The sequence below is a fragment of the Notothenia rossii genome (assembly GCF_949606895.1).
Source record: "Notothenia rossii genome assembly, contig: SUPER_8_unloc_1, whole genome shotgun sequence".
Classification (NCBI taxonomy): domain Eukaryota; kingdom Metazoa; phylum Chordata; class Actinopteri; order Perciformes; family Nototheniidae; genus Notothenia; species Notothenia rossii.
The window spans coordinates 1-25,000 of NW_027640357.1; the positions used below are offsets into that span (position 1 = coordinate 1).

The 25,000-nt window shown below is 38.4% G+C and overlaps 2 protein-coding genes across 5 annotated transcripts; both read left to right on the forward strand.

Moving 5' to 3' along the window:
• Positions 1-52: 52 nt before the first annotated feature.
• On the forward strand, positions 53-11,261 carry LOC307017495 (E3 ubiquitin-protein ligase SMURF2-like; the record flags this gene model as incomplete). Its single annotated transcript, XM_079694843.1, has 4 exons — positions 53-311; positions 3,407-3,608; positions 8,578-8,653; positions 8,800-11,261. Coding segments are annotated over 4 exons (637 nt in total), but the record flags the coding sequence as incomplete, so codon positions are not given.
• Positions 11,262-14,112: 2,851 nt separating this feature from the next.
• On the forward strand, positions 14,113-21,994 carry LOC307017498 (putative ATP-dependent RNA helicase DDX5; the record flags this gene model as incomplete). Of its 4 annotated transcripts, none has more annotated exons than XM_079694846.1 (13): positions 14,114-14,269; positions 15,162-15,345; positions 15,475-15,571; positions 15,945-16,078; positions 16,198-16,263; positions 16,516-16,657; positions 16,937-17,097; positions 17,685-17,857; positions 18,365-18,475; positions 18,760-18,821; positions 18,914-18,973; positions 20,218-20,439; positions 21,190-21,994. In XM_079694846.1, the coding sequence occupies exons 1-13, from the start codon at positions 14,223-14,225 to the stop codon at positions 21,648-21,650; spliced, it is 1,920 nt and encodes a 639-aa protein (XP_079550972.1). In that variant the 5' UTR covers positions 14,114-14,222. The 4 variants fall into 4 exon arrangements, 3 of the variants coding, with proteins under 3 accessions (XP_079550974.1, XP_079550972.1, XP_079550973.1); XM_079694847.1 differs by having other exon boundaries at positions 20,218-20,452; positions 21,190-21,371; XR_013802201.1 differs by lacking the exon at positions 21,190-21,994 and having other exon boundaries at positions 14,113-14,269; positions 18,914-19,216; positions 20,218-20,357.
• Between the last annotated feature and the right edge of the window lie 3,006 nt (positions 21,995-25,000).

The following is a 25,000-nucleotide window of genomic DNA, read 5'->3' on the forward strand; positions in this document are numbered from 1 at the left end:
AAAAGCTTGTTATTGTCGTCCCACAGTGATCTAAAGGCTTTCCTCTCCTCAGGGACAACGACATCACGGGGGTGCTGGACCACACGTTCTGCGTGGAGCACAATGCGTACGGAGAGATGATCCAGCACGAGCTGAAGCCCAGCGGGAAGAGCCTCCCAGTCACGCAGGACTCCAAGAAGGAGTACGTGAGGCTGTACGTCAGCTGGCGCTTCCTGCGAGGCATCGAGGCTCAGTTCCTCGCGCTGCAGAAGGGCTTCAACGAGGTCATCCCCCAACACCTGCTGAAGGCCTTCGACGAGAAGGAGCTCGAGGTACTGGGGTTACAATCACCTTATAAAGTGTCTTTGGGTTTCTCACACATCTACATTCACCTTCAAGGACATTTAGGAGTTTTCGCTCGAGGTAGGATTCAAAGCTTCAAGGATTCAAGGCTTCAAGGATTCAAGGCTTTTATTGTCCTTTGTACATTAGCTACAGTGGAGATATGTCAATGGAAAACGTAGGTCACAGGCTCCACCTCCTCCTCCTCCTCCTCCTCTTCCTCCTCCACTTTTGGATTTTTTGAAAACTAACTTGACAACAATTAGAAATAATAAATAAATACAAAATGTACTCCCTACAGGGTGTACTTTAAGGGTTTGTGACTCTGCAGACCGTTTACATGCAGAGAAACCTTCATAACACAAATGTCATTCAAATAATTATAAATAAATACAAATATTAATAAATACAAATAATATGTATTTTCTGTAATTCAAATAATTATAAATAAATACAAATAATGTATTTTCTGTAATTCAAATAATTATTAATAAATACAAATAATACATATTTTCTATAATTCAAATAATTATAAATAAATACAAATAATATATATTTTCTGTAATTCAAATAATTATAAATAAATGCAAATAATGTATTTTCTGTCATTCAAATAATTATAAATAAATACAAATAATATGTATTTTCTGTAATTCAAATAATTATAAATAAATACAAATAATGTATTTTCTGTCATTCAAATAATTATTAATAAATACAAATAATGTATTTTCTCTCATTCAAATAATTATAAATAAATACAAATAATACATATTTTCTGTCATTCAAATAATTATAAATAAATACAAATATTAATAAATACAAATAATATGTATTTTCTGTAATTCAAATAATTATAAATAAATACAAATAATGTATTTTCTGTAATTCAAATAATTATTAATAAATACAAATAATACATATTTTCTATAATTCAAATAATTATAAATAAATACAAATAATATATATTTTCTGTAATTCAAATAATTATAAATAAATACAAATAATGTATTTTCTGTCATTCAAATAATTATTAATAAATACAAATAATGTATTTTCTCTCATTCAAATAATTATAAATAAATACAAATAATACATATTTTCTGTCATTCAAATAATTATAAATAAATACAAATATTAATAAATACAAATAATATGTATTTTCTGTAATTCAAATAATTATAAATAAATACAAATAATGTATTTTCTGTAATTCAAATAATTATTAATAAATACAAATAATACATATTTTCTATAATTCAAATAATTATAAATAAATACAAATAATATATATTTTCTGTAATTCAAATCATTATAAATAAATACAAATAATGTATTTTCTGTCATTCAAATAATTATAAATAAATACAAATATTAATAAATACAAATAATATGTATTTTCTGTAATTCAAATAATTATAAATAAATGCAAATAATGTGTTTTCTGTCATTCAAATAATTATAAATAAATACAAATATTAATAAATACAAATAATATGTATTTTCTGTAATTCAAATAATTATAAATAAATGCAAATAATGTGTTTTCTGTAATTCAAATAATTATTAATAAATACAAATAATACATATTTTCTATAATTCAAATAATTATAAATAAATACAAATAATACATATTTTCTATAATTCAAATAATTATAAATAAATACAAATAATGTATTTTCTGTAATTCAAATAATTATTAATAAATACAAATAATGTATTTTCTGTAATTCAAATAATTATAAATAAATACAAATAATGTATTTTCTGTAATTCAAATAATTATTAATAAATACAAATAATACATATTTTCTATAATTCAAATAATTATTAATAAATACAAATAATACGTATTTTCTGTACTTCAAATAATTATAAATAAATACAAATAATATGTATTTTCTGTAATTCAAATAATTATAAATAAATACAAATAATATGTATTTTCTGTAATTCAAAGAATTATAAATAAATACAAATAATACATATTTTCTATAATTCAAATAATTATTAATAAATACAAATAATGTATTTTCTGTAATTCAAATAATTATAAATAAATACAAATAATGTATTTTCTGTAATTCAAATAATTATTAATAAATACAAATAATGTATTTTCTGTAATTCAAATAATTATAAATAAATACAAATAATGTATTTTCTGTAATTCAAATAATTATTAATAAATACAAATAATACATATTTTCTGTAATTCAAATAATTATAAATAAATACAAATAATATGTATTTTCTGTAATTCAAATAATTATAAATAAATACAAATAATATGTATTTTCTGTAATTCAAATAATTATAAATAAATACAAATAATGTATTTTCTGTAATTCAAATAATTATTAATAAATACAAATAATGTATTTTCTGTAATTCAAATAATTATTAATAAATACAAATAATGTATTTTCTGTAATTCAAATAATTATAAATAAATACAAATAATGTATTTTCTGTAATTCAAATAATTATTAATAAATACAAATAATGTATTTTCTGTAATTCAAATAATTATAAATAAATACAAATAATGTATTTTCTGTAATTCAAATAATTATTAATAAATACAAATAATATGTATTTTCTGTAATTCAAATAATTATAAATAAATACAAATAATATGTATTTTCTGTAATTCAAATAATTATAAATAAATACAAATAATGTATTTTCTGTAATTCAAATAATTATTAATAAATACAAATAATGTATTTTCTGTAATTCAAATAATTATAAATAAATACAAATAATGTATTTTCTGTAATTCAAATAATTATTAATAAATACAAATAATACATATTTTCTATAATTCAAATAATTATTAATAAATACAAATAATACGTATTTTCTGTACTTCAAATAATTATAAATAAATACAAATAATATGTATTTTCTGTAATTCAAATAATTATAAATAAATACAAATAATGTATTTTCTGTAATTCAAATGATTATTAATAAATACAAATATTAATAAATACAAATAATATGTATTTTCTGTAATTCAAAAAATTATAAATAAATAATAGTAATATAATAATCTTCCTCTTCTCTCCTCTCCCTGCAGCTGATAGTTTGCGGTCTGGGTAAGATCGACATCGCTGACTGGAGGACCAACACGCGTCTGAAGCACTGCACGCTGGACAGCAACATCGTGAAGTGGTTCTGGAAAGCCGTGGAGACGTTTGACGAAGAGCGGAGAGCCCGGCTGCTGCAGTTCGTCACGGGGTCCTCCAGAGTCCCCCTGCAGGGGTTCAAGGCCCTGCAAGGTAACAGAGTACAAACACTTCCTTACTGTACTTAAGTACATTCATCAGTACTTTACTCCACTACTTATTTTATTTTTAGATTAGAACATTCTTGTATGTCTCGGTGTAAAAACATGGAAAATGGAGTGCATTTCTATCACGCATTTCCAGTCTTTACCCTCTCAGAGCAGCATTTAACCATTTACAGCCATTCACACACTTTGGCAACGTCGTGAGGAAGTTGCACATTTACTTTTAAAGCTGCAGTTATGAGTCAGGATTTGGAATAATTAAACTAAGAGCAGAAAACTGAGAAACAGTTAAATATACGGTACAGTTTGTGCTGATGTCACATCTTTCGGGGGAATGTGAGAGGAAATGGAGCCAAAGTCACGTGATGTCCTCAAACACAGATCACTGAGATATGGAAGTACAGCCTCACAGCGTTAGGACTGGTGACTCTGATTCATATCTATTGGTTACACACACTCACTGTGTACGATAAGACACTTTAAGCTATTTTTAAACAGCAAGAAAATAATACATAGTCAGAGGTGGGAAGTAGTGGAGTACAATACTTAGTTACTGTACTTAAGTACATGTTTCTGGTATCAGCACTTTACTCCACTACTTATTTTTCTGACGACTTTTTACTTTGACTTCTTACATGTTGAACACAAATACCTGTACTTTCTACTTCTTACATGTTGAACCCAAATACCTGTACTTTCTACTTCTTACATGTTGAACACAAATACCTGTACTTTCTACTTCTTACATGTTGAACCCAAATACCTGTACTTTCTACTTCTTACATGTTGAACACAAATACCTGTACTTTCTACTTCTTACATGTTGAACTCAAATACCTGTACTTTCTACTTCTTACATATTGAACACAAATACCTGTACTTTCTACTTCTTACATGTTGAACTCAAATACCTGTACTTTCTACTTCTCTCATTTTCCAAACAGGCTGGTTCCTTTAGTCTGAATGTGTGTTTGGTGGCGTGATCATTATTATTTAGAGTCATTGCGTGCCTATTGATTTGAACACGATCCGTGTATCCATCATTTCCTGGTCTTCTCTAAAGAAGAGGGACCAATGAAAACGTTGTCATGTTGACGTTGGTCACCATGGAAACATTCATTAGCTAACAATGACATTATTGTTCTATTAATATAAAGGGAGGTCAGGTACTCTTTAAAACAGCTGCTAGTTATGGGTACTTTTTACTGAAGTACATTTCAAAGCCTCTTTACTTTGACTTGAGTAAAGAAGTTTAGTCAATACTTCTACTTCCACCAGAGTATTTTTAAACACGACTATCTGTACTTCTACTTGAGGAAAGGATGTGTTTACTTGCCCTCTCTGCAAGGTAACAACACCTGGAGGACAACTATTTACCATTTTTCATTTACATAGACTTCTTGCACTTCCTTTTTATTTTGTTATATGTTTCATTGTTGGAGGAGCTCAGGTCAGAAGAACGTCAGTGCCATTTCTACACTGTAGCTTATGAGCATATGAAAATCAAACCTTTGAATCTTGAAAACTGCATGTAGACGCTTTGTTATGCAACGTGTGAAACAATCCTGAAATGTCTCGGTGTGAACGGCCGTCTTTGTGAGCGTTCACTCAGAGTTAAAGCACTCTGCAGCTGAAAGAGGTGCAACGTGTTAATGTGATACCTACAAAGGTGTGGTGGCGTAGGGCTTCCTTTGTGGCTCACACCAGGGTGTACGTTTCACCCCTTCTCCATGGAAATGAGTTCAGGTCAGCTGGCAATCCACTTCAGAACCAGTTTGCTATTCCACCGCACCCATGTGTCTAAATCTATGTAGTTTGTTGCTTTGATTCACTTTTTGGAGATGTCTAACTCAGGGTGTACTCTTTCTAACGTCTGAGGTCTGATTAATGGTGTTTGCTAACCTGAGTGTAGGAGCCAATGGGTGCAAAGATAAGAACTAATGAGCAAACTGTTTTTGACTGAATGTAGAGGAAAGGATTTAAGCCACTGAGGATCCGCTATCTTGACGTAATCGACGCACACTTAAGTTGCCAGGTTAATAAAAGTCAGTTTCCAGTTAAACAAAGTCCCTTTATGTTCCTGTTACTGGTGTCCATTTCACTCGCTCCGTATTTCCGTTCAAGATTCAAGGCTTTATCATCAGCTACAGTGTAGATAAAAAACTGAAGTCCTCCTCCAACAGAGCAACACGAATATACATAGGACATAAAACCAGGGTTCCTACGGTCATTCAAAACCTGGAAAAGTCATGGAAATTCAAAATGCAAATTCCAGGCCCTGGAAAAGTTATAGAAAACAATATTTTTCCCAAAGTTTTGGAAAAAGTCATAGAAATGTAACTAAAGTTGCATCAAATATAATTTATATTAGTAATAGTAATACTATAATGATAATAAATACTGTATGGTATCGTAATGAAACGTAAAATGGCATTTAACTGTCGAGGTGTTTTGCTGTTGAGAGATTTTTACAATCACGCCCTCTAGTCTCCAGTGGCTTGTGGTAGCCGACCGCTGAGAGAGTAATTTCTTTGGTCATGGAAAATGAGGTGAAGGTCATGGAGAAGTCATTGAAAATCATTGGTGAAAAAGTGTATGAACCCTGTAAAACAAATAAAACATAAAATAGTGCCAGAGAATGTTTTGAGATGTGCAAGTAAATACAAATAAGTGCAAGAAGAGTCTATACACAAGTAAATGGAATGAGATATTAGATAAATAATAATTGTTCTTTACTCTCATTCTCCAGCCTAACGGTACCTGTGTGTGTGTGTGTGTGTGTGTGTGTGTGTGTGTGTGTGTGTGTGTGTGTGTGTGTGTGTGTGTGTGTGTGTGTGTGTGTGTGTGTGTGTGTGTGTGTGTGTGTGTGTGTGTGTGTGTGTGTGTGTGTGTGTGTGTGTGTGTGTGTGTGTGTGTGTGTGTGTGTGTGTGTGTGTGTGTGTGTGTGTGTGTGTGTGTTATTTGATTTGACCTTTATTCAACCAGATAAAAAGCATTGAGATCAAATCTAATTTACAAAGCTGAACTGGCCAAGAAGGCAGCAACATTACACAAAACACAGACATATCAAATACAGAGAACATAACTAAGGAAACAAAAAACATTGTGCACATTTGGACAGTAAGAAAGGCACTACTTATTACTGCAAGAGCTGCTGGTGGTAAGGACCTCAGACAACTTCAATTTAAAACATGCTATATGGACAAGTGCCCTCAGTTTTAGGTTTAATTGAAGGTCATTCCAAGACCATAATGAAAGAAGACTCCTTTCTCCAGCCTCAGTCCGCACGGCAGGAACCTGGAACCGTATCCAGGCACTGGGTCTGAGGTCATAAGAGTCACAAACTGGAGCACATCTGGCACATATGAAGAGTGGAAGCTTTCCTAAAATGGCTTTACACAATAATAAAAACCAATGCTGCATCCTACGCATAGTAAGTGAGGACCATCCAGTTAGGCTATACAATTTGCAATGATGAGTCCTATAGGGTGCATTTGATATTTAACGCAATGCAGCATGGTAGAGTGGGTCAAGTTTGGCCCAAACAGTGGGACAGGCAAATCTATAGATGGTATCACCGTAGTCCAGCTGGGACAGGAATAAGCCAGAGACCAACCTTTTACGGGATGAAGTTGAAAAACAACATTTAAGTCTGAAAAGGAAGCCAAGAGTGAATTTCAATTTCTTTGTTAGAACTTCAATGTGGTGTTTAAAGTTCAGATTACTGTCCAACCAAAAGCCAAGTTATTTGTAGGTATCGACAAACTCAACAGAGACGCCATCAAGGGTGTCAATGGAGAGGCAAGAGGACGCTGACTTGGGAGCAAAATTGCTTTGGTTTTCTTACTGTTCAAAAGCAGTTTGGAATCAAGAAGTGAATGCTGCAGCGTGATAACATCGGATTTTAGATTGGAAACGGCCATATCCAGAGAAGGAGCACATGAATATACAATAGTGTCATCAGCATACATATGATAGGTAGACAATTGCATCTGATTACAAATATTGTTTACGTATAATAAAAAGAGCAAGGGCCCCAAAATAGAGCCCTGTTGAACTCCCTTCTCCAAGGTGACAGGGTCAGAGACAGTCCTACCCTACCAAACGCATTGAGTACGGTCGGTTAGATAACTCTGAAACCAGCAAATGGCGTGATGACCGAAACGAGACATCAACATAACATTAGACAGAATGTAGTGATCTACAGTGTCAGATGCTTTGGCCAGGTCAATAAACAATGCAACACAAACTGATTTGTTATCCAAAGCAGCCTTAATATCGTCTAAGACTTTCAGACTGGCAGTCACAGTACTGTGCTTTGATCTGAATCCAGATTGCATCGGGTTAAGGATGTTGTGTGAATACAAAAAAAAAAAAGTGTGTGTGTGTGTGTGTGTGTGTGTGTGTGTGTGTGTGTGTGTGTGTGTGTGTGTGTGTGTGTGTGTGTGTGTGTGTGTGTGTGTGTGTGTGTGTGTGTGTGTGTGTGTGTGTGTGTGTGTGTGTCTGTGTCTGTGTCTGTGTGTGTGTGTGTGTGTGTGTGTGTGTGTGTGTGTGTGTGTGTGCTCAAGTTTGAATATTCATCCATTTAGTTTCAGATTATTCATTTTTTACTGAATCCAATTCATCTGATCAACAACAGGAATGTTGGACACCTACTTACTTTTGAGTTTTTATCTAAACCCGAAATAAACAATTACAATTTATTATTTTCATTGACTGCTTTAAATCCAGGCGGAAAACATACTTTTATTCCCTAGCGTTTTACTCCTTATTTCGCTGATAGTGTCTATGCCTTATTTTATGAAAGGTTGTGTTGGCTACCTGCTCTGTTCCTTTCAGCACTTTGGTCACATGGGTTGTTTTTTAAGGTGCTTCATCAATACATGTGATTGATTGATTGATATAGAGATGAGGTGTGTGAAGGTGCATTAGTTGAATCTAACTGACGGTGTGTTCAGGTGCTGCCGGGCCGCGGCTCTTCACCATCCATCAGATCGATGCCAGCCCCAACAACCTGCCCAAAGCCCACACCTGGTGAGCAAACATCCACCCTGACCTCCTGTGTTTCTACTAATGTCATTATTTCTTTCCTTAGAACCTTAGAATATTTTAGGAATTGTAAGATGTCCTTGGGTGCATCATAGATTTTTATATATTTTCGTTCCCTCTTTTTTCCCCAGTTTTAACCGGATTGACATTCCTCCGTACGAGCTTTACGACAAACTGTACGACAAGCTGCTCACTGCCATCGAGGAGACGTGTGGCTTCGCTGTGGAGTAACAGATCCTCTCTGCAGGAGCTCAGAGACGACCGAGGATCCGCTGCGTCTTCACTATGTCTTTTTCTATCATTGAAAAGAATCTCTTCAGCTGCTAATAACTCAAGACTCTTTACTAACTCGTGGAGCCTGCAAGAAGCTGCTGGCTCTTCCCTTTTTTATATTTTACAAACTGTACTCCATGTAGCAACGCTCCATCTTTCCAAGCAGAACACAAAGTCAGTCCTCCCTGAGATGACATTAACTACAAAGTGTGTTTGCTAGGGTTAATACAGAGGTGCAGGGATGACGTATTTCTGTTAAAAAACCCTGAAGGCAGCATCTCCCTGGTCCAATGGGTTCTCTCCATGTGATTTTGGATTGTTGCAGGAAATAATCTCAGTGTTTATGATACTTACACGTTTAGTTCAGCAGGATGATCTCCACACATTAACACCACTTTATGATCGCTGAAGTAAAAAGCTAAAGTTCGGCTATAAAGGAACGGTCACATGAGTTCACGTCACCACTGCTAAGCTAAAGGTGGCTAATGTTGGGCTATAGAGGAACTACAGCACGGTCACATAACTTCACATCACCACCGCTAAGCTAACGGTGGCTAATGTTGGGCTATAGAGGAACTACAGCACGGTCACATAACTTCACATCACCACCACTAAGCTAACGGTGGCTAATGTTGGGCTATAGAGGAACTACAGCACGGTCACATGACTTCACATCACCACCGCTAAGCTAACGGTGGCTAATGTTGGGCTATAAAGGAACTACAGCACGGTCACATGACTTCACATCACCACCGCTAAGCTAAAGGAGGCTAATGTTGGGCTATAGAGGAACTACAGCACGGTCACATGACTTCACATCACCACCGCTAAGCTAACGGTGGCTAATGTTGGGCTATAGAGGAACTACAGCACGGTCACATGACTTCACATCACCACCGCTAAGCTAACGGTGGCTAATGTTGGGCTATAAAGGAACTACAGCACGGTCACATGACTTCACATCACCACCGCTAAGCTAAAGGAGGCTAATGTTGGGCTATAGAGGAACTACAGCACGGTCACATGACTTCACGCCCCCACCGCTAAGCTAAAGGTGGCTAATGTTGGGCTATAAAGGAACTACAGCACGGTCACATGACTTCACGTCACCACTGCTAGGCTAATGGTGGCTAATGTTGGGCTATAGAGGAACTACAGCACGGTCACATGACTTCACATCACCACCGCTAAGCTAAAGGCGGCTAATGTTTGACGTGATGACGTTTAATCGTCTCATTTAGACACTTGTTAGCAACCGCTGTTTTAAAATGTACCAGTGGGGTACTTACTGATGTATTTTATGTCGTAGAACAAAACGTTAAAAACGCTTCAGCTTGTGTTAACTACAGAACTTATTTCAAGCTCACATCGAAAAACACATTCAGAAAACCATTGACTTCCAGACCAGGGAGTGCTAAAATGACTTATTCCTGCACCTCTATTGCCACGCCTTGACATACGACTGCTTTGTGGCCACTTCACATTAATCAAGAGCTCTAGCTTGCCACATTCTCAGGAGATGTCATTTGATTATACGAGAAGAAAAACCATCTGTCTTGATTTCCTGAATGTTACGGGGTTAAAAAGGTATTTTAAATTCACCCACAGCATGTGTCCTTATGAGCTTTTGGTTGAAAGGGAACTGAGAGACATGAGTCCTGTTCTCTCTGTTCGCTACACGATACAACCAGTGATGTCTTTATTTCTAAAAAGAGGGATTGTTTTGTATTAAAAATGAAAGTCTTGAATGTTTTCAAAAAAGATGCTGCCTGTCTAGCAATCTCTAATGACCGTGGACTGTTCTTAACATTTGCATACACTTAGAAAAAAAACTCCGATGTATGTGGACATGTGTATGCAAAGTGAAGTGTCCTCTGATGGTGCTTTGTACAGTAACGAGATATTGTTCATATGTGTGGATCCGACGACCTGTAATTTATCTTTAACTTAAGTAGGAAAAAAATGAAATTGCACACGAGCAGATCGATGTGTGTGTTTAACGAGACTTTTCTAACACATTTACAGTCCAGTGCACACGCTTTCTGTTCCTACACTACACGCAAAAACACGACCCGTTTTTATCAAGAGAGACGCTTTTTTTTGTTTTTTTAATAGCATGATCCACTAGCAGGACTATAACTCTCATAGCTGACTGATGCAATTTATGTTAACACTATCATTTTGTAAGAGTATTTTATTTTTGTGTGTGATTAGTTCTAATTAAACTTGCCTTTGTCTAACAATGTAAGGCCTTGTACAAAGATACTCGCTGTCCTTTTTCCATGTTTTTATTATGTTATAAAAAGCTTTTTCATCTGAATTATTGTTATTTAACACTTTGGTACAGTAGTTACTTAAAGAGGCCCTATTACGCTAATACCAGTAGAGGCACTACATACTGATATACACCTGAACATCAGCAGGAGAGGACTCTTTAAAGTAGAGACACTACATACTGATATACACCTGAACATCAGCAGGAGAGGACTCTTTAAAGTAGAGACATTACATACTGATATACACCTGAACATCAGCAGGAGAGGACTCTTTAAAGTAGAGACACTACATACTGATATACACCTGAACATCAGCAGGAGAGGACTCTTTAAAGTAGAAACACTACATACTGATATACACCTGAACATCAGCAGGAGATGACTCTTTAAAGTAGAGACACTACATACTGATATACACCTGAACATCAGCAGGAGAGGACTCTTTAAAGTAGAGACACTACATACTGATATACACCTGAACATCAGCAGGAGAGGACTCTTTAAAGTAGAGACACTACATACGGATATACACCTGAACATCAGCAGGAGAGGACTCTTTAAAGTAGAGACACTACATACTGATATACAGCTGAACATCAGCAGGAGAGGACTCTTTAAAGTAGAAACACTACATACTGATATACACCTGAACATCAGCAGGAGAGGACTCTTTAAAGTAGAGACACATACTGATATATACCTGAATATCAGCAGGAGAGGACTCTTTAAAGTAGAGACACTACATACTGATATACACCTGAACATCAGCAGGAGAGGACTCTTTAAAGTAGAGACACTACATACTGATATACACCTGAACATCAGCAGGAGAGGACTCTTTAAAGTAGAGACACTACATACTGATATACACCTGAACATCAGCAGGAGAGGACTCTTTAAAGTAGAGACACTACATACTGATATCAACTTGAAAATGACCAGTATAGGGCCCCTTTAAATTAGATTGGATTATAATTAGTGATGATTAATGTGTTAATCATTTACATTCTGCTTCTGGTAAATGTGGAGCTGACATCCAGTTATCTTAAATCACAGAAATACATTATAATTAATACGTTCATTTATATTTCTTATTCATAATCTGATTCTGTAAACTAACAGATCAAATTTAGTGAAGTAAAGGGAATGATTTTGGCTGCCAACGTGTAGTGGAGTAGAATTATAAAGCCGTATACAATGGGAATACTCAGTTAAAGTACCTCAAAATGATACTGGAGTACAGTACTTGAGTACGGGGACACAGAGACTTTACATCTGAATGTCTCTGACCTCCCACTGATACCAGTCCGGATTAAAACGTCTGCCAGATGGGTCAAAATGGGGGGGAAGGGGAAAAGGACAATAGATAATGAAGCTGTTGGAAGATAGGTGTCAAGTACAATTTCTTTGTTTTGTTTCGTAATTATGCAACTGCAACTAACTAGTGAAAGGTTTACGTCTGCACAAACTCTCGTATTCCCTGTGTATAGAAATACCTCTATCTCAATTTACTCTGTCTCAAGTAAAAGTCCTGCATTTAAAACCTCTTAAACGAAGTATAAGCATCAATATATGATTAAAATACCCAAGGTTAAAGCACTATTATTGATGCATTAATGTGTTTATGCTGGAGCTGGTGACAGTGGAGCTCATTGGAAATGCTTTTCGGGGTAAATTGAGTTTGGTGACAGTTGTTGAAAAATAACGAAAGATATAATAATAGGAATAAAAAAGTAAAATCATTTATAATAAGATATTATATTCATATAAGATATACAATATGTCAAATAAAAGATCAAAATAAAAGAATTACATGTTTTTTACAAGTTGAATGCCAGCAAAAATACTGCTAGGTACCCTACCCTGTGTTATATGTTATACATTATTAGATATTTAAATGGTCGATTCCAATCTCCAAAGCCACTGTAGTAAAGTAATTTAGTAAATGTACCTAGTTACATTAAACCAGTGGTCAAAGCTAAGAAAATGTTGATACCAAACATACATTTTGGTATTTTGTCTTTCATTAATTAGACTACTTTTAAGAGAATCCATGCACATCTTCTTTTTTCTGGATGATACCCTCATAATGTCAGGCAAAATAGTTTTACAATTTCCAAAATCAAGAGAGTCAATAAAGCTCACTTTCATATGTGTACAGTCTCTTTGGTGCACCTTTGAGCTTAATGTTAAAGAGAAAAAGCTTTCAATTTTCACATTTTAAACATCAGTGGACCAAAACAAATCTGTAATAATACAATGACACTTTGTTGTCCTCTCATTTGACCTATTAGATTAAAAAGTCATTATATGAGGCACATTTGGTGTTATTAAAGAAATAATGAGGAAAGGGTATCTTTATGTTTGGGTTGGTCCTGGTGACGTCACTTACCGTAAATACATCGGAAGCGAGTCAGAGCCGGATTACCACTTGATGTCTCTCTTGTACATATCCATCCGCAGACAATTGTTGAAACCATAATTTCTCGATGTATCAAAAAGGAAAACCGACAAACAGAATTAAGAGAAATAAAGAATAAACGTTATCAACATTAATGTAACGTTTCCACATGTATGCAACGTTTAAACGTTTATGTACAGTTTTGGATCTGTTCGTGTTTTTATCTGATGTTACATAAACGCTGTTGTGTGTGATTTTTGAAAAAAAAGCCATTTAGATTATTCTACCAGTAGTATAATTTATAACATATATTAATTGAAGAGATAAGGATCAATATTTGATTTTCTATGCTTACATTTAATCTAAAACACAGTTTCACTACTCAGTTAGGGGTCTATGTTGTCTGTCGGTAGAAGCTGAAAAAGGAAAACCGGTAGGCGGATGAATACATCGGAAGAGGGTACTTCCTCTAGCTATAAGTACCGGCTCTTATTTTTACATTACCGGCATTACAGCACCACTGCCGGTCAGGTTTTCTCTAGTCGGTGGAAAAATCCACATTGAAGGGTATTTAACTTTTTTATTTATACCACTTGTTTACAAAATGCCTGGATATTCAGACAGAGACCGCGGCAGGGATAGAGACAGAGGGTAAGTACATTTTTATTTCGGATGTTTTAAGCGAGTTTCGGCCTCGTGTGGTCGGTGGAAATAGATGACATAACACTTTTTTTTAAAACGGGAGAAATGGTATCAAATAAAACAATATACGGTTTATTTTCCAGTCAATATGAAAGGAAACCGTATATATTTGATGTGTTTCTTATAACCGGCGTTTTACTAATTTGAAAAACCGTTGGTTGGTTGGTTGGTTTTATTTCCTCGTGCGGCCCGCACCGGGGCCTGTTGTCTTTGGCCAGAGGCCTAGTTTTGGCCTCGTGTCCCGGCATTAGCTTCCTTTAGCATAACGGTGGCTAAGCTAACTCTTTAATAAGATATACTTTATGGATCCCAAATGGGAAAATGTACAGCATTGTGTTAAAACAAAGGCATTACACATAATTTGCTAAATGATGAGTAGAACCTATATACATTCAAAAATCTCAAACTGGATAATGGAACTAAGCGGAAGGCTGTAATAAGAAAGGCCAAATTACAGTTAACTCATTAAAGTAAGATTTTATTTATATGAAATGCGTACGGAATGGGATATATACATTATATATTAATGTAAAATGTACAGTGTGAAGAGAATGTTATAATATATTGTACTATATGACACTACAATCCCCAGATGAGGTCTTATTTAACAAAGATTTCTTTTTAAACACCGTTTTAAGGCAGATAGTCGGCTTTTTTCCGCCATGTGGCAGCAATGAAAGCGTTCACAAAATGCCGGCTGTTTTTTTCCATTGTTCCTCTACTGGTTGAAAAGTATATGACAGCTTTACATTTCCTACAGAATGACGCAGTTAACACCAGTCTTTGTTCACTTGCTGTAAACGGACTATATGTGTGACTAAAACGGGGAATGTGTTTGCAGGTACGGTGGTGGCGGAGGACCCCCTCGCTTCGGCGGAGGTGGTGGTCGCGGAGGTGGAGGCGGTGGAGGGAAGTTCGGAAACCCCGGAGAAAGGCTGAGGAAGAAACAATGGAACATGGATGAGCTCCCTAAATTTGAGAAGAACTTCTACCAACAGCATCCCGATGTTACCCGCAGGAACCCGGTATGTAGTCAGACAGCGTGGTTCGGTCCATGCAATGCAGTGTTACGTAACTCCCTCCTGCACCTCCCTTCTGCACGTGTTCAGGTTATGCAATGATCACTGAACAACATGCGTTTTTTTTTCTTCCAGGCTGAAGTTGAAACATACAGACGGACCAAAATCATTACCATTAAGGGGAGAGATTGCCCAAATCCTATTGCCAATTTCCACGAAGCCAGCTTCCCATGTAAGTATACAATAAACCCATTTTCATATTTTTTTCTTATGGGATGCCAACATTTTCCATTTCCCATTTCAATCCACCTAAACAATTTGTACTTTAGTGAGTTGGTCAATTAGTGTATTCTATCATCTGTATGTATGTACACTCTTTATTCTACATACACTATAGATATATATTTATTGTTAAGTGTACATATTTTATTCTTTAAGTCTTGTCCAACGCCTTAGAGATGCCACAATAAATCTATTTCCCACTTTGGGATTAATAAAAATAAATCTTATCTGAAGACTAAATACATTTGAGATGCTTAGAAAGTTGTGGTTCATGTCAGAAATGTTTGCATACATTAATTTTTATTTATTTTCCTTTTCTCCAGCCTATGTGATGGATGTCATCAACAAAGCAGGCTGGACTGAACCAACACCCATCCAGGCTCAAGGCTGGCCTCTGGCTCTCAGTGGAAAGGATATGGTCGGCATTGCACAGACTGGCTCTGGCAAGACTCTTTCTGTAAGTTTAATATTCAGATAGTAAATCTTTATGACTATTAACACTTGTTTGGCTCATAGTAGTGACTGTTAACACTTGTTTAGCTCATGGTAGTGACTGTCGTGTATTTTTCTCTACAGTATTTGTTGCCTTCAATTGTCCACATCAACCACCAGCCTTTCCTGGAGCGTGGAGACGGACCCATTGTAAGTATTCCCAGAACTTCCCATGCTAATTACCTATAAATCATTTGAATCACCCTCAAAAAGCGCTTTCTTTGTCTAAACAGTGACAGGGTGAGTTGTCGTTTGAAGGGAATATTAACCCATCACTGTGGGTGAGATGGCAGCGACACAGTGGCTGACTAATCTCAATCAGTGATGAGACAAAACAAGTAGCCTCAGGGGGCATGAATTATTTTCATGAAGCATGCCTAAAGTTGTTTTCCCTCTCCACAGTGCTTGGTGCTAGCCCCAACACGTGAGCTGGCTCAGCAGGTGCAACAGGTGGCAGCAGAATACGGCAGAGCTTCACGTCTGAAGTCAACATGTATCTATGGAGGCGCCCCGAAAGGACCCCAGATCCGTGACTTGGAAAGAGGTATTGTGTAGTTCGCAATCTAATAAAAAATATATATATTTACCGAAATTGCATAAACCAATAATCTCTAATAACTAGGTATATAAAAGATAAATACTTCATACACACATTTACATTTGTGTGTTACCTCAACAAACTGACTTGCTACAATGACAAACCAAGGAACCTATATAGTGGCATGGCAGTATGTATAAGTCCCTCAGCCACGCCCTTTGTTGAGCCAGAAAAAAAATGTATGTTTGAAAAATGCCGTTCTCATGGTTACTCTTCTTATTGTAGGCGTGGAGATTTGCATCGCCACTCCTGGCAGGTTCATCGACTTCCTCGAGTCCGGAAAGACAAACCTCCGCCGCTGCACTTACCTCGTCCTGGACGAGGCCGACAGAATGCTGGACATGGGCTTCGAGCCACAGATCAGAAAGATCGTTGACCAAATCCGGGTACGTTTGGGAGGCCTAGACTTGCAGATTTTGACATCAGACACCACATTTTATGATCAAAAGTAGGGTATCGAGTGGGCGGGGCCTATGGGGATCTTCCATTTAAAGTGATGTTTAAAACTCAGTTAATGGGGCTCTCTCCCTCATAAATATATTTATAACTGGTTTAGCTTGTTCCAGAGGTAAATAAAATAGCTAAGTGTGTGTTTTGCTCCGCTCAACGGTCCGTCACAGCGGGTGGAGCTGCAGGATTTCTGCTTCACACACGTTGCATACCGCTATTCTATCGGGTTATCGATCAAAGCATCCATAATAATAAGTAAATAATTTGGATCACCCCTTCCAAAAAGCGCTTTCTTTGTCTAAACAGTGACATGGTGAGTTGTCGTTAGAAGGGAATATCAACCCATCACTGTGGGTGAGATGGCAGCGACACAGTGGCTGACTAATCTCAATCAGTGAAGAGACAAACTATCTAGTTAAAGATTGAATATAAATGTCCAGTTATCCAAGAGAAGCTCTACATGGGAGATGAATGCTTTGTTAGTTATGGAAACGTTGTACTAAATGTCTCCGTTTTCTCGCAGCCTGACCGTCAGACTCTCATGTGGAGTGCTACTTGGCCCAAAGAGGTCCGTCAGCTGGCAGAAGACTTCCTGAAGGAGTACGTCCAGATCAACGTCGGAGCGCTGCAGCTCAGTGCCAATCACAACATCCTGCAGATCGTGGACGTCTGCAACGACGGAGAGAAGGAAAACAAGTTAGTCACGGCGTCATAATGGACACAATAAAGACATTATTATCCAGTTATTAGTTGGTGCTGTATAGTTCAGATCTCATTTATCATTCACTACTTCCAAAGACATTTATTCATCCAACTATTTGGTGCCATTTCTTACTATTACTTTGCTAAATTTACTTGCCTATTAATCATTTGAATCACCCCTTCAAAAAAGCGCTTTCTTTGTCTAAACAGTGACAGGGTGAGTTGTCGTTAGAAGGGAATATCAACCCATCACTGGGTGAGATGGCAGCAACACAGTGGCTGACTAATCGCAATCAGTGATGAGACAAACTGAACAAGTGGTTACTCTTCTTAGACACTTGCGGTCTAAGTCAGACTGCATGCATTTAGGAAGTAGTGAGAGATAGAGAAACGTGTGTTAAAATGCAAAGGAAACATTGGCTCGATATACAATTTTTACTCATGAGTATTTGTATGACTCTTGATGCGTTGGTACTGACCGAGCCGCTGTCTTTGTTTCAGACTGATCCGCCTGCTCGAGGAAATCATGAGCGAGAAGGAGAACAAGACCATCATCTTTGTGGAGACCAAGAGGCGTTGTGATGATCTCACCAGGAGGATGAGAAAGGATGGGTAAGTGTTGAAATGAAAACGCGTAACCCTTGGATGCACGAGTGATGGACGGGGTAGTAATGCAATTTCTTAAAATGTATGAAATTTGAATGACATGTTTTCTGAGGAATAGCTGGAATATGAAATGATAAAAAAATGTAATTGAAAAAACTTCAAGAATAAATGCATGCATCTAAGGGTTAATCACGGTTAGCATTGCCTACTCTCTCTCTCCCTCTCATTGCCTGTTTTACTGACTTGTTCCTGCATGGTCTAACGATGAAACCGTCTATGTTTTTGTTTAGATGGCCTGGTATGGGAATCCATGGAGATAAAAGCCAGCAAGAGAGAGACTGGGTTCTCAATGGTAAGCTACTGCCTCATCTAATTCATCAAATAACTGTAGAATATAAGATAAACATTGTTTGAATTACCTTTTTTTTATTCTGTCTTTTTCAGAGTTCAAATACGGAAAGGCTCCGATTCTCATTGCCACCGATGTTGCCTCCAGGGGTTTAGGTCAGTATCCTCCCTGAACACTCGTCCACTCTTTAATGCATTTTTAAAAACAAGAGAGGAAAGTGTTTGCTTTCTGTAACTCCTTCTGCTTCTCTCTGAGTTTCTCCCCTGACCTGAAGGCGCAGTCTGTGTGGCAGGGCCTTGGCATGACAAGCCCAGGTTCTCCAGAGGGGGAAGGAGGATTCTTGGAGGTGTCCTGACTGGCGAGGCGCGGGTCTCCCAGTCGTGCAGATAGACACAGAGGTGACCAGGCCAAAAGAGCAGCATATAATAACGCGCTGGCCTGCCTAAAAACGGGGTGGGCGAGTTGAGGGCTGGCCACAGTTCCGCCCCCATAAAGCTCGTCTGTTCTCTGGCAATGGTTTGGACTGCTTCACACACCCAGGCTCTGTAACCGTCCCAGCTCAAAGCCCAGCTACACTGTCTCCTATTGTCTTGCATGTACTGTGCATCGCAAGCTGTTTGAGTCATTTGGAAGGTGCTTTCTGTTGCGTAGACTCGTTGTAAAGCATGGGTGGCGATTTTAACGTTGCAAGTTTCTTAAAAAAAACTTTCGAAGAGCAGTTCTGTCAGATCGATACCATACCTCTTCACCTCTGTAAATGACATGGCTTACTACTGGCGCTTTTGGTGACAGTGGGACATGCTCGTTGTTGGACACACTTGGACAAAATCCAAGCTCACACTCCTCCCTCGCCTGCGTTTTCAAAGTCATGTCGAGACCTGCCAACGAGAGACATTATGAGAACTCTGGGTCTGGAAAAAAAGCTTGGGATGCACTGTTTGTAGGCATCCTGCAAATTGGTTCAGATCAACAGACACTGCAGTGAGCTTTAGAGAGATGGGACCTTGCTGTAGTGCTAGTTCAGGCACACTAGGAGGCAGTAATGAGTCAGTGTTTTGGGCGTGTGCTGCAATGGGAATGGACTAGTGAATGCATACTCCAGAAAATGGTAAGACTTCTGATCCATTCTTTCTGAGGGTGGTCTGCCAGTGAGGGGGAGGGTTTTTATTTTATTATCCCACTGGATTGGAAGCCAATGGAGTGTGCATCGGTTCTCTTTTCCCACCGTAGTCTCCCCAAAGGAGTTAGAGTTTTTGTGGATATTAGCCAGCCGTTTCTCTACCTCATGACCTCCACTAACTTTTTGTTTTTGATCTGGTTGTTGTGGTGGCGCTGGCACACGTCTCTTTGTGTGCTGTCCTGCTTTTCCTTTATGCCACACCGCAACACAATCTTACAGATGTGGAAGATGTGAAATTTGTCATCAACTTTGACTACCCCAACAACTCTGAGGACTATATCCACCGCATTGGCAGAACGGCTCGTAGCCAAAAGACAGGCACGGCATACACCTTCTTCACTCCGAACAACATGCGCCAGGCCAGTGATCTCATCGCTGTGCTCCGCGAAGCCAACCAGGCCATCAACCCCAAGCTCCTCCAGATGGCGGAAGACAGAGGAGGTAAATCCAATTGGTGAGATACAGAAACTGTGCTGTGAAGTGCAGCCACTCTCTTTCTGCTGCTCTTTGCTCTGGGACTTTCGAGGGGCTTTTTATTCACTTCTATATCACTATTTCTGGTGAAATTGTCCCAAAAAAATATCTAGTTCTAAACACTTTTCATTGAGCTAAAAGTGCATATAGATACTACTTGTGTTTAATCCTTCACAAACTCTAATGGACTTGTATCTGCTTTATTTTAAATGATACTTAAGATGACAAGTATATCAAGTCACTCTTCAAACATTGAATATAGAAGAATAGCTTAAGAAACATCAGCCTCCCGCCACTATGCCTGTCTGTCAGAGTGACTGAGTATAATCCAGTGGACGCTAAGATTGACCCGGCTTTAGGAAACAGGGATGCCCGAAAACAATGGACAACTTTGTGCCGAAAAGACCGGAACAAATACACCTGTTTACTCCGTCAGTACGTTTTGTGGACAAGCTCTAATTATAATCTTTAATCAGATCAGTGTCACAAAGAAACGCCTAACTCTCAAAACACTTTCTCTAGTTGCATTTAAGCAACGTTATGGCATATGTAAAATGTTGAATTAGCTTTACAGGCTAAGGAGATTGGAAACGAACATGGGACCTGATATGTTTGGGACAATTCAACCACCAACAAATATTTGAATGCCACGCTTGTGTTTGAAAACAAAATGGCTGTCTCTTTCTTAAACCTCCTGTTCTTTCTCTCTCCCTGCAGGGGGGGGTCGTTCAAGGGGCGGTCGAGGTGGTGATTACAGGGACGACCGGCGGGATAGGTATTCTGGGAGACGTGACTTTGGCAGTTTTAGGGACCGGGATAGCGGTAGCAGAGGATACGACAACGGACCAAGCAAACCTTTTGGAAGCAGCAGCAGTTCACAGAATGGAGGCTATGGAGGAAACGGCAGCAGCGTTAGCGGTGGTGGCGGCGCCGCGGCAGCTAACGGCTACAGCGGAGGAGGAGGAGGAGGAGCCGGGTACAACGGAAACGGACAGTCCAACTTTAACAACCCGCCCGGAGCCTTCGGTGGCCAGAACTTCCAGGCCCAGCCCTTCCTAGCTAAAGCCCCACAACTAGCCGGGCACCCCCCCTTCCCCTTCCCCCAGAACCAGGCTCCTCCTCAGCAGCACCCCCCACCGCTGGTGCCGTACCCCATGCCTCCTCAATTCTCGCAGTAAAATAGCACACACTTGAAAGAAAGTAATTTATTGCTTCTTTTTTTGTCTTTTTAAGTTCGCCACACTTGATCCAGATTTTTTTGTATTTCCACGACAGGGTTACAGACGACATCAACCTCTTATCGAGCCTTTTTAAGATCTGCAGTGCAGCGTTAGTGGTGTTGCACACTTTTCTTTCCCCCTATTACTATTTAATTTGTTACATTCCTCAGTAATGTTTAGCTTTGTTTTGTATAAGGTAATTACAAAATGTATTGGTTTTTTCTTGTATCCTGAAAGTGATGTTAAGCTCCTAACTTGGAAGTGCACTGCATGATCTTTCAAAAATAAAACATAAAAAGAGATTTGCTGTTTCTGTGTTATTTTCTGCTAGTTACAATGTCTCCCTATATCATTAAGCCACTGGTAATTCCTTTACTGTCCACCAGGTGTCACACTACACATGCATAATCACATATATACACAGTCTGGGGTGGGCAATTATTTTTTACAAGGGGCCACTTCAGAAACTCGAGCTGTGTTGGGGGGCCGAATCAAAATAATTTTAACTTAATCTTGCTCAATATACATTTTCTCCCATTATAGAATCCAGTATATTACATATTTGTATGAGCTGTTACTGGTAATCAAAAGAATAAGAATGCTCCTTTACAATAAATATATGAACTTGTAGAGTGGGCCAAATAGGAAAATACTCCGACAGGTAATAAGCAGTAAAAACAATAATTGAATCAGTATTTAATTACATTTTTGACTCGTTCAGCTTCACAAACCAATACTGAAAAGGTGTTTTACAGTGTGTTAAAGATAAAAAATAATCAGCTTTATACAAAAATAAATGAGTGCTTTTGATTTTTGTTTTTCAGTTAATTTTACTTGTTCAGTGAGAGAAATCCAGTCGGCCTTGGGCTTGAACAAGTGCACGGAAATCTGGTTCAATGTCTGAGGTGGATATGTGAAGGACAGCTGAGAGGTGATCATCAGTGACAGAGGATCTGGATTTGTTGAACTTCCTCACTGAGAATGTCTGTTCACATGTAGGTAGATCCAAAGAGGACCATCATCTTCTGAGCACGTCTCCTCGTGTGGGAAGTTCTCCTCTTTCAGGGAAGAGTCAAACTCAGGCAGTGAGACTGACCTAAAGTGCTCTGACAGAAGTGTGTCAGACTGCAGGTCAATGAGTTCAAGCTGAACATCACTGGGTGCTTCATCCACATGGCATGTCAATGGGGAAAAGATCATGTTCATTTCATTCTCAACTGTTCTGAAGTCTTTGAGTCGCCTTGAAAACTCACCGTGCAGTGCTTCTAACATGGATGAGTACCTCTGGAGGTGATCAGCTGATGGTGTGGCTTCCTTCAGTGTTGGCAAGTGCGTGAGAATGTTGTCCTCCATTTGGCTTGAGAGAAGCTGCAGCTTTCTCACAAAAGCCTTCACTGCACTGTACATGTCATGCACAAAAAGGCCCTTGCCTTGCAGTTTGACATTTAGTTCACTCATTAGTGCAGTCACATCTACAGCAAAACCCAGGTCTGCCATCCAGTCTGCATCTGAAAGCTGTGGGATGTCCTTTCCTTTCTTCACACAGAAGTCTTGAATCTCTTCTCTCAGGTCCCATACTCTTTTCAGCACTGTGCCCAGGCTGAGCCACCTAATTTATGATCAACCTCACGTGGGCCGTAAAATGCCCAGTACTGGTCTATGACATGAAACTCAAGGCCCGGGGGCCACATTGGTGGGTTTAATTTCAGCCCACAGGATCATTTCTAATCACTATTAGATCTGGCCCTCCGGTATATTGCACGCACACCTTCACTCCATCCTGAGGGTCTCCTCAGCTCAGAGCCTGAGCCCAAACATTGATGACCTTGCACCCAAGATGAGATGCCAAGTATCTGAGCTAGCATCACAGAGCAGCACACTGAGTTTAATGGATGTTTCCTTCTGCACTTTCTCTCTCAGGACCACAGGGCATGTTTGGTTTCTCTTTGAGGGAAATAGTTTTGTTGAAGCTGTTGTTGGCCTGTGGGAAAATGTAATCATAAGAAATGACTCTGGAGAAGCTGCAGATAGAGCCATAAGAAATGAATGAACTGATTATTTAATGTTTAATGTTGTTTTTATAGGCAATTATTGAAGCTTTGTTAGTTCCAGGTTTAATATGTGCAATAAGTTCATTTCAATAAGTTTTGCAATAAACATTGAACCTCCGCAAGGTGAGGCCCCCTCGGCAAGATTAGGCCCCCTCCGCAAGGTGAGCCCCCCTCTGCAAGGTGAGGCCCCCTCTGCAAGGTGAGGCCCCCTCCGCAAGATGAGGCCCCCTCCGCAAGGTGAGGCCCCCTCCGCAAGATGAGGCCCCCTCCGCAAGATGAGACCCCCTCCGCAAGGTGAGGCCCCCTCCGCAAGATGAGGCCCCCTCCGCAAGATGAGACCCCCTCCGCAAGGTGAGGCCCCCTCCGCAAGGTGAGGCCCCCTCCGCAAGGTGAGCCCCCCTCTGCAAGGTGAGGCCCCCTCCGCAAAGTGAGGCCCCACGCAGTCTGCATGATCGGCCTGTAGGGAGGGACGGCCCTGCTCTCCATAGCCTGTATGGTTGTCTCCTTATATCATTACATCCCTGGTACTACCTTCACTGTCCACCAGGTGTCATACTACACATGTTTAATCACTTCCAAGTGACCCTTGATTTGGTTATTTTAAAACCAAAAGATGTTCACTCTTAAGTTGATATAAAACTGAAACACTAGATATCTTCATATTTTAGAGACTAAAAATGGAGCTTTATGCAATACAGATTATTTGAATGCATGTGCACAATCAATAACTTAACTGAAATTATGAGCTACTTATAATTGTACTTCCACTTTATACACATTTATACAACTACATTTATTTGACATTTTTAGTTAGTATTATTCCAATTATTCACACCATCAAAACATAAAACATCTAAATGATGTCTGCGATTAAGATACCTGGCAGTATTAAAGTTAGCTCCACCTTTTCCATCTGCAATACGAATGATTAACACATTAATGCATGCTTATAATTCAATAAAACTATCTTAAGCATAATTTGATGCTAATACTTGATTGCTTTAGGTATTGGGAACGCAGCCCTTTCCCTTGTGGCAAAGCATTGAAACATTTTTGGTTTCACTACTTTTACATTTGAACAAACAAAGGTACTTCACACTTACACACACACACCCTTAACTTGCACTAAAATGGCTTACACATAAAACAAATTCATTAGAAATAGTTCCTAATTTCCTCTCAGAGGCGGCCCACATTCCCGTCCCTCAAAATGTTCATACGTTTCCTTCTGAACAAAGTCCTGCTGTTTGTCCTTAG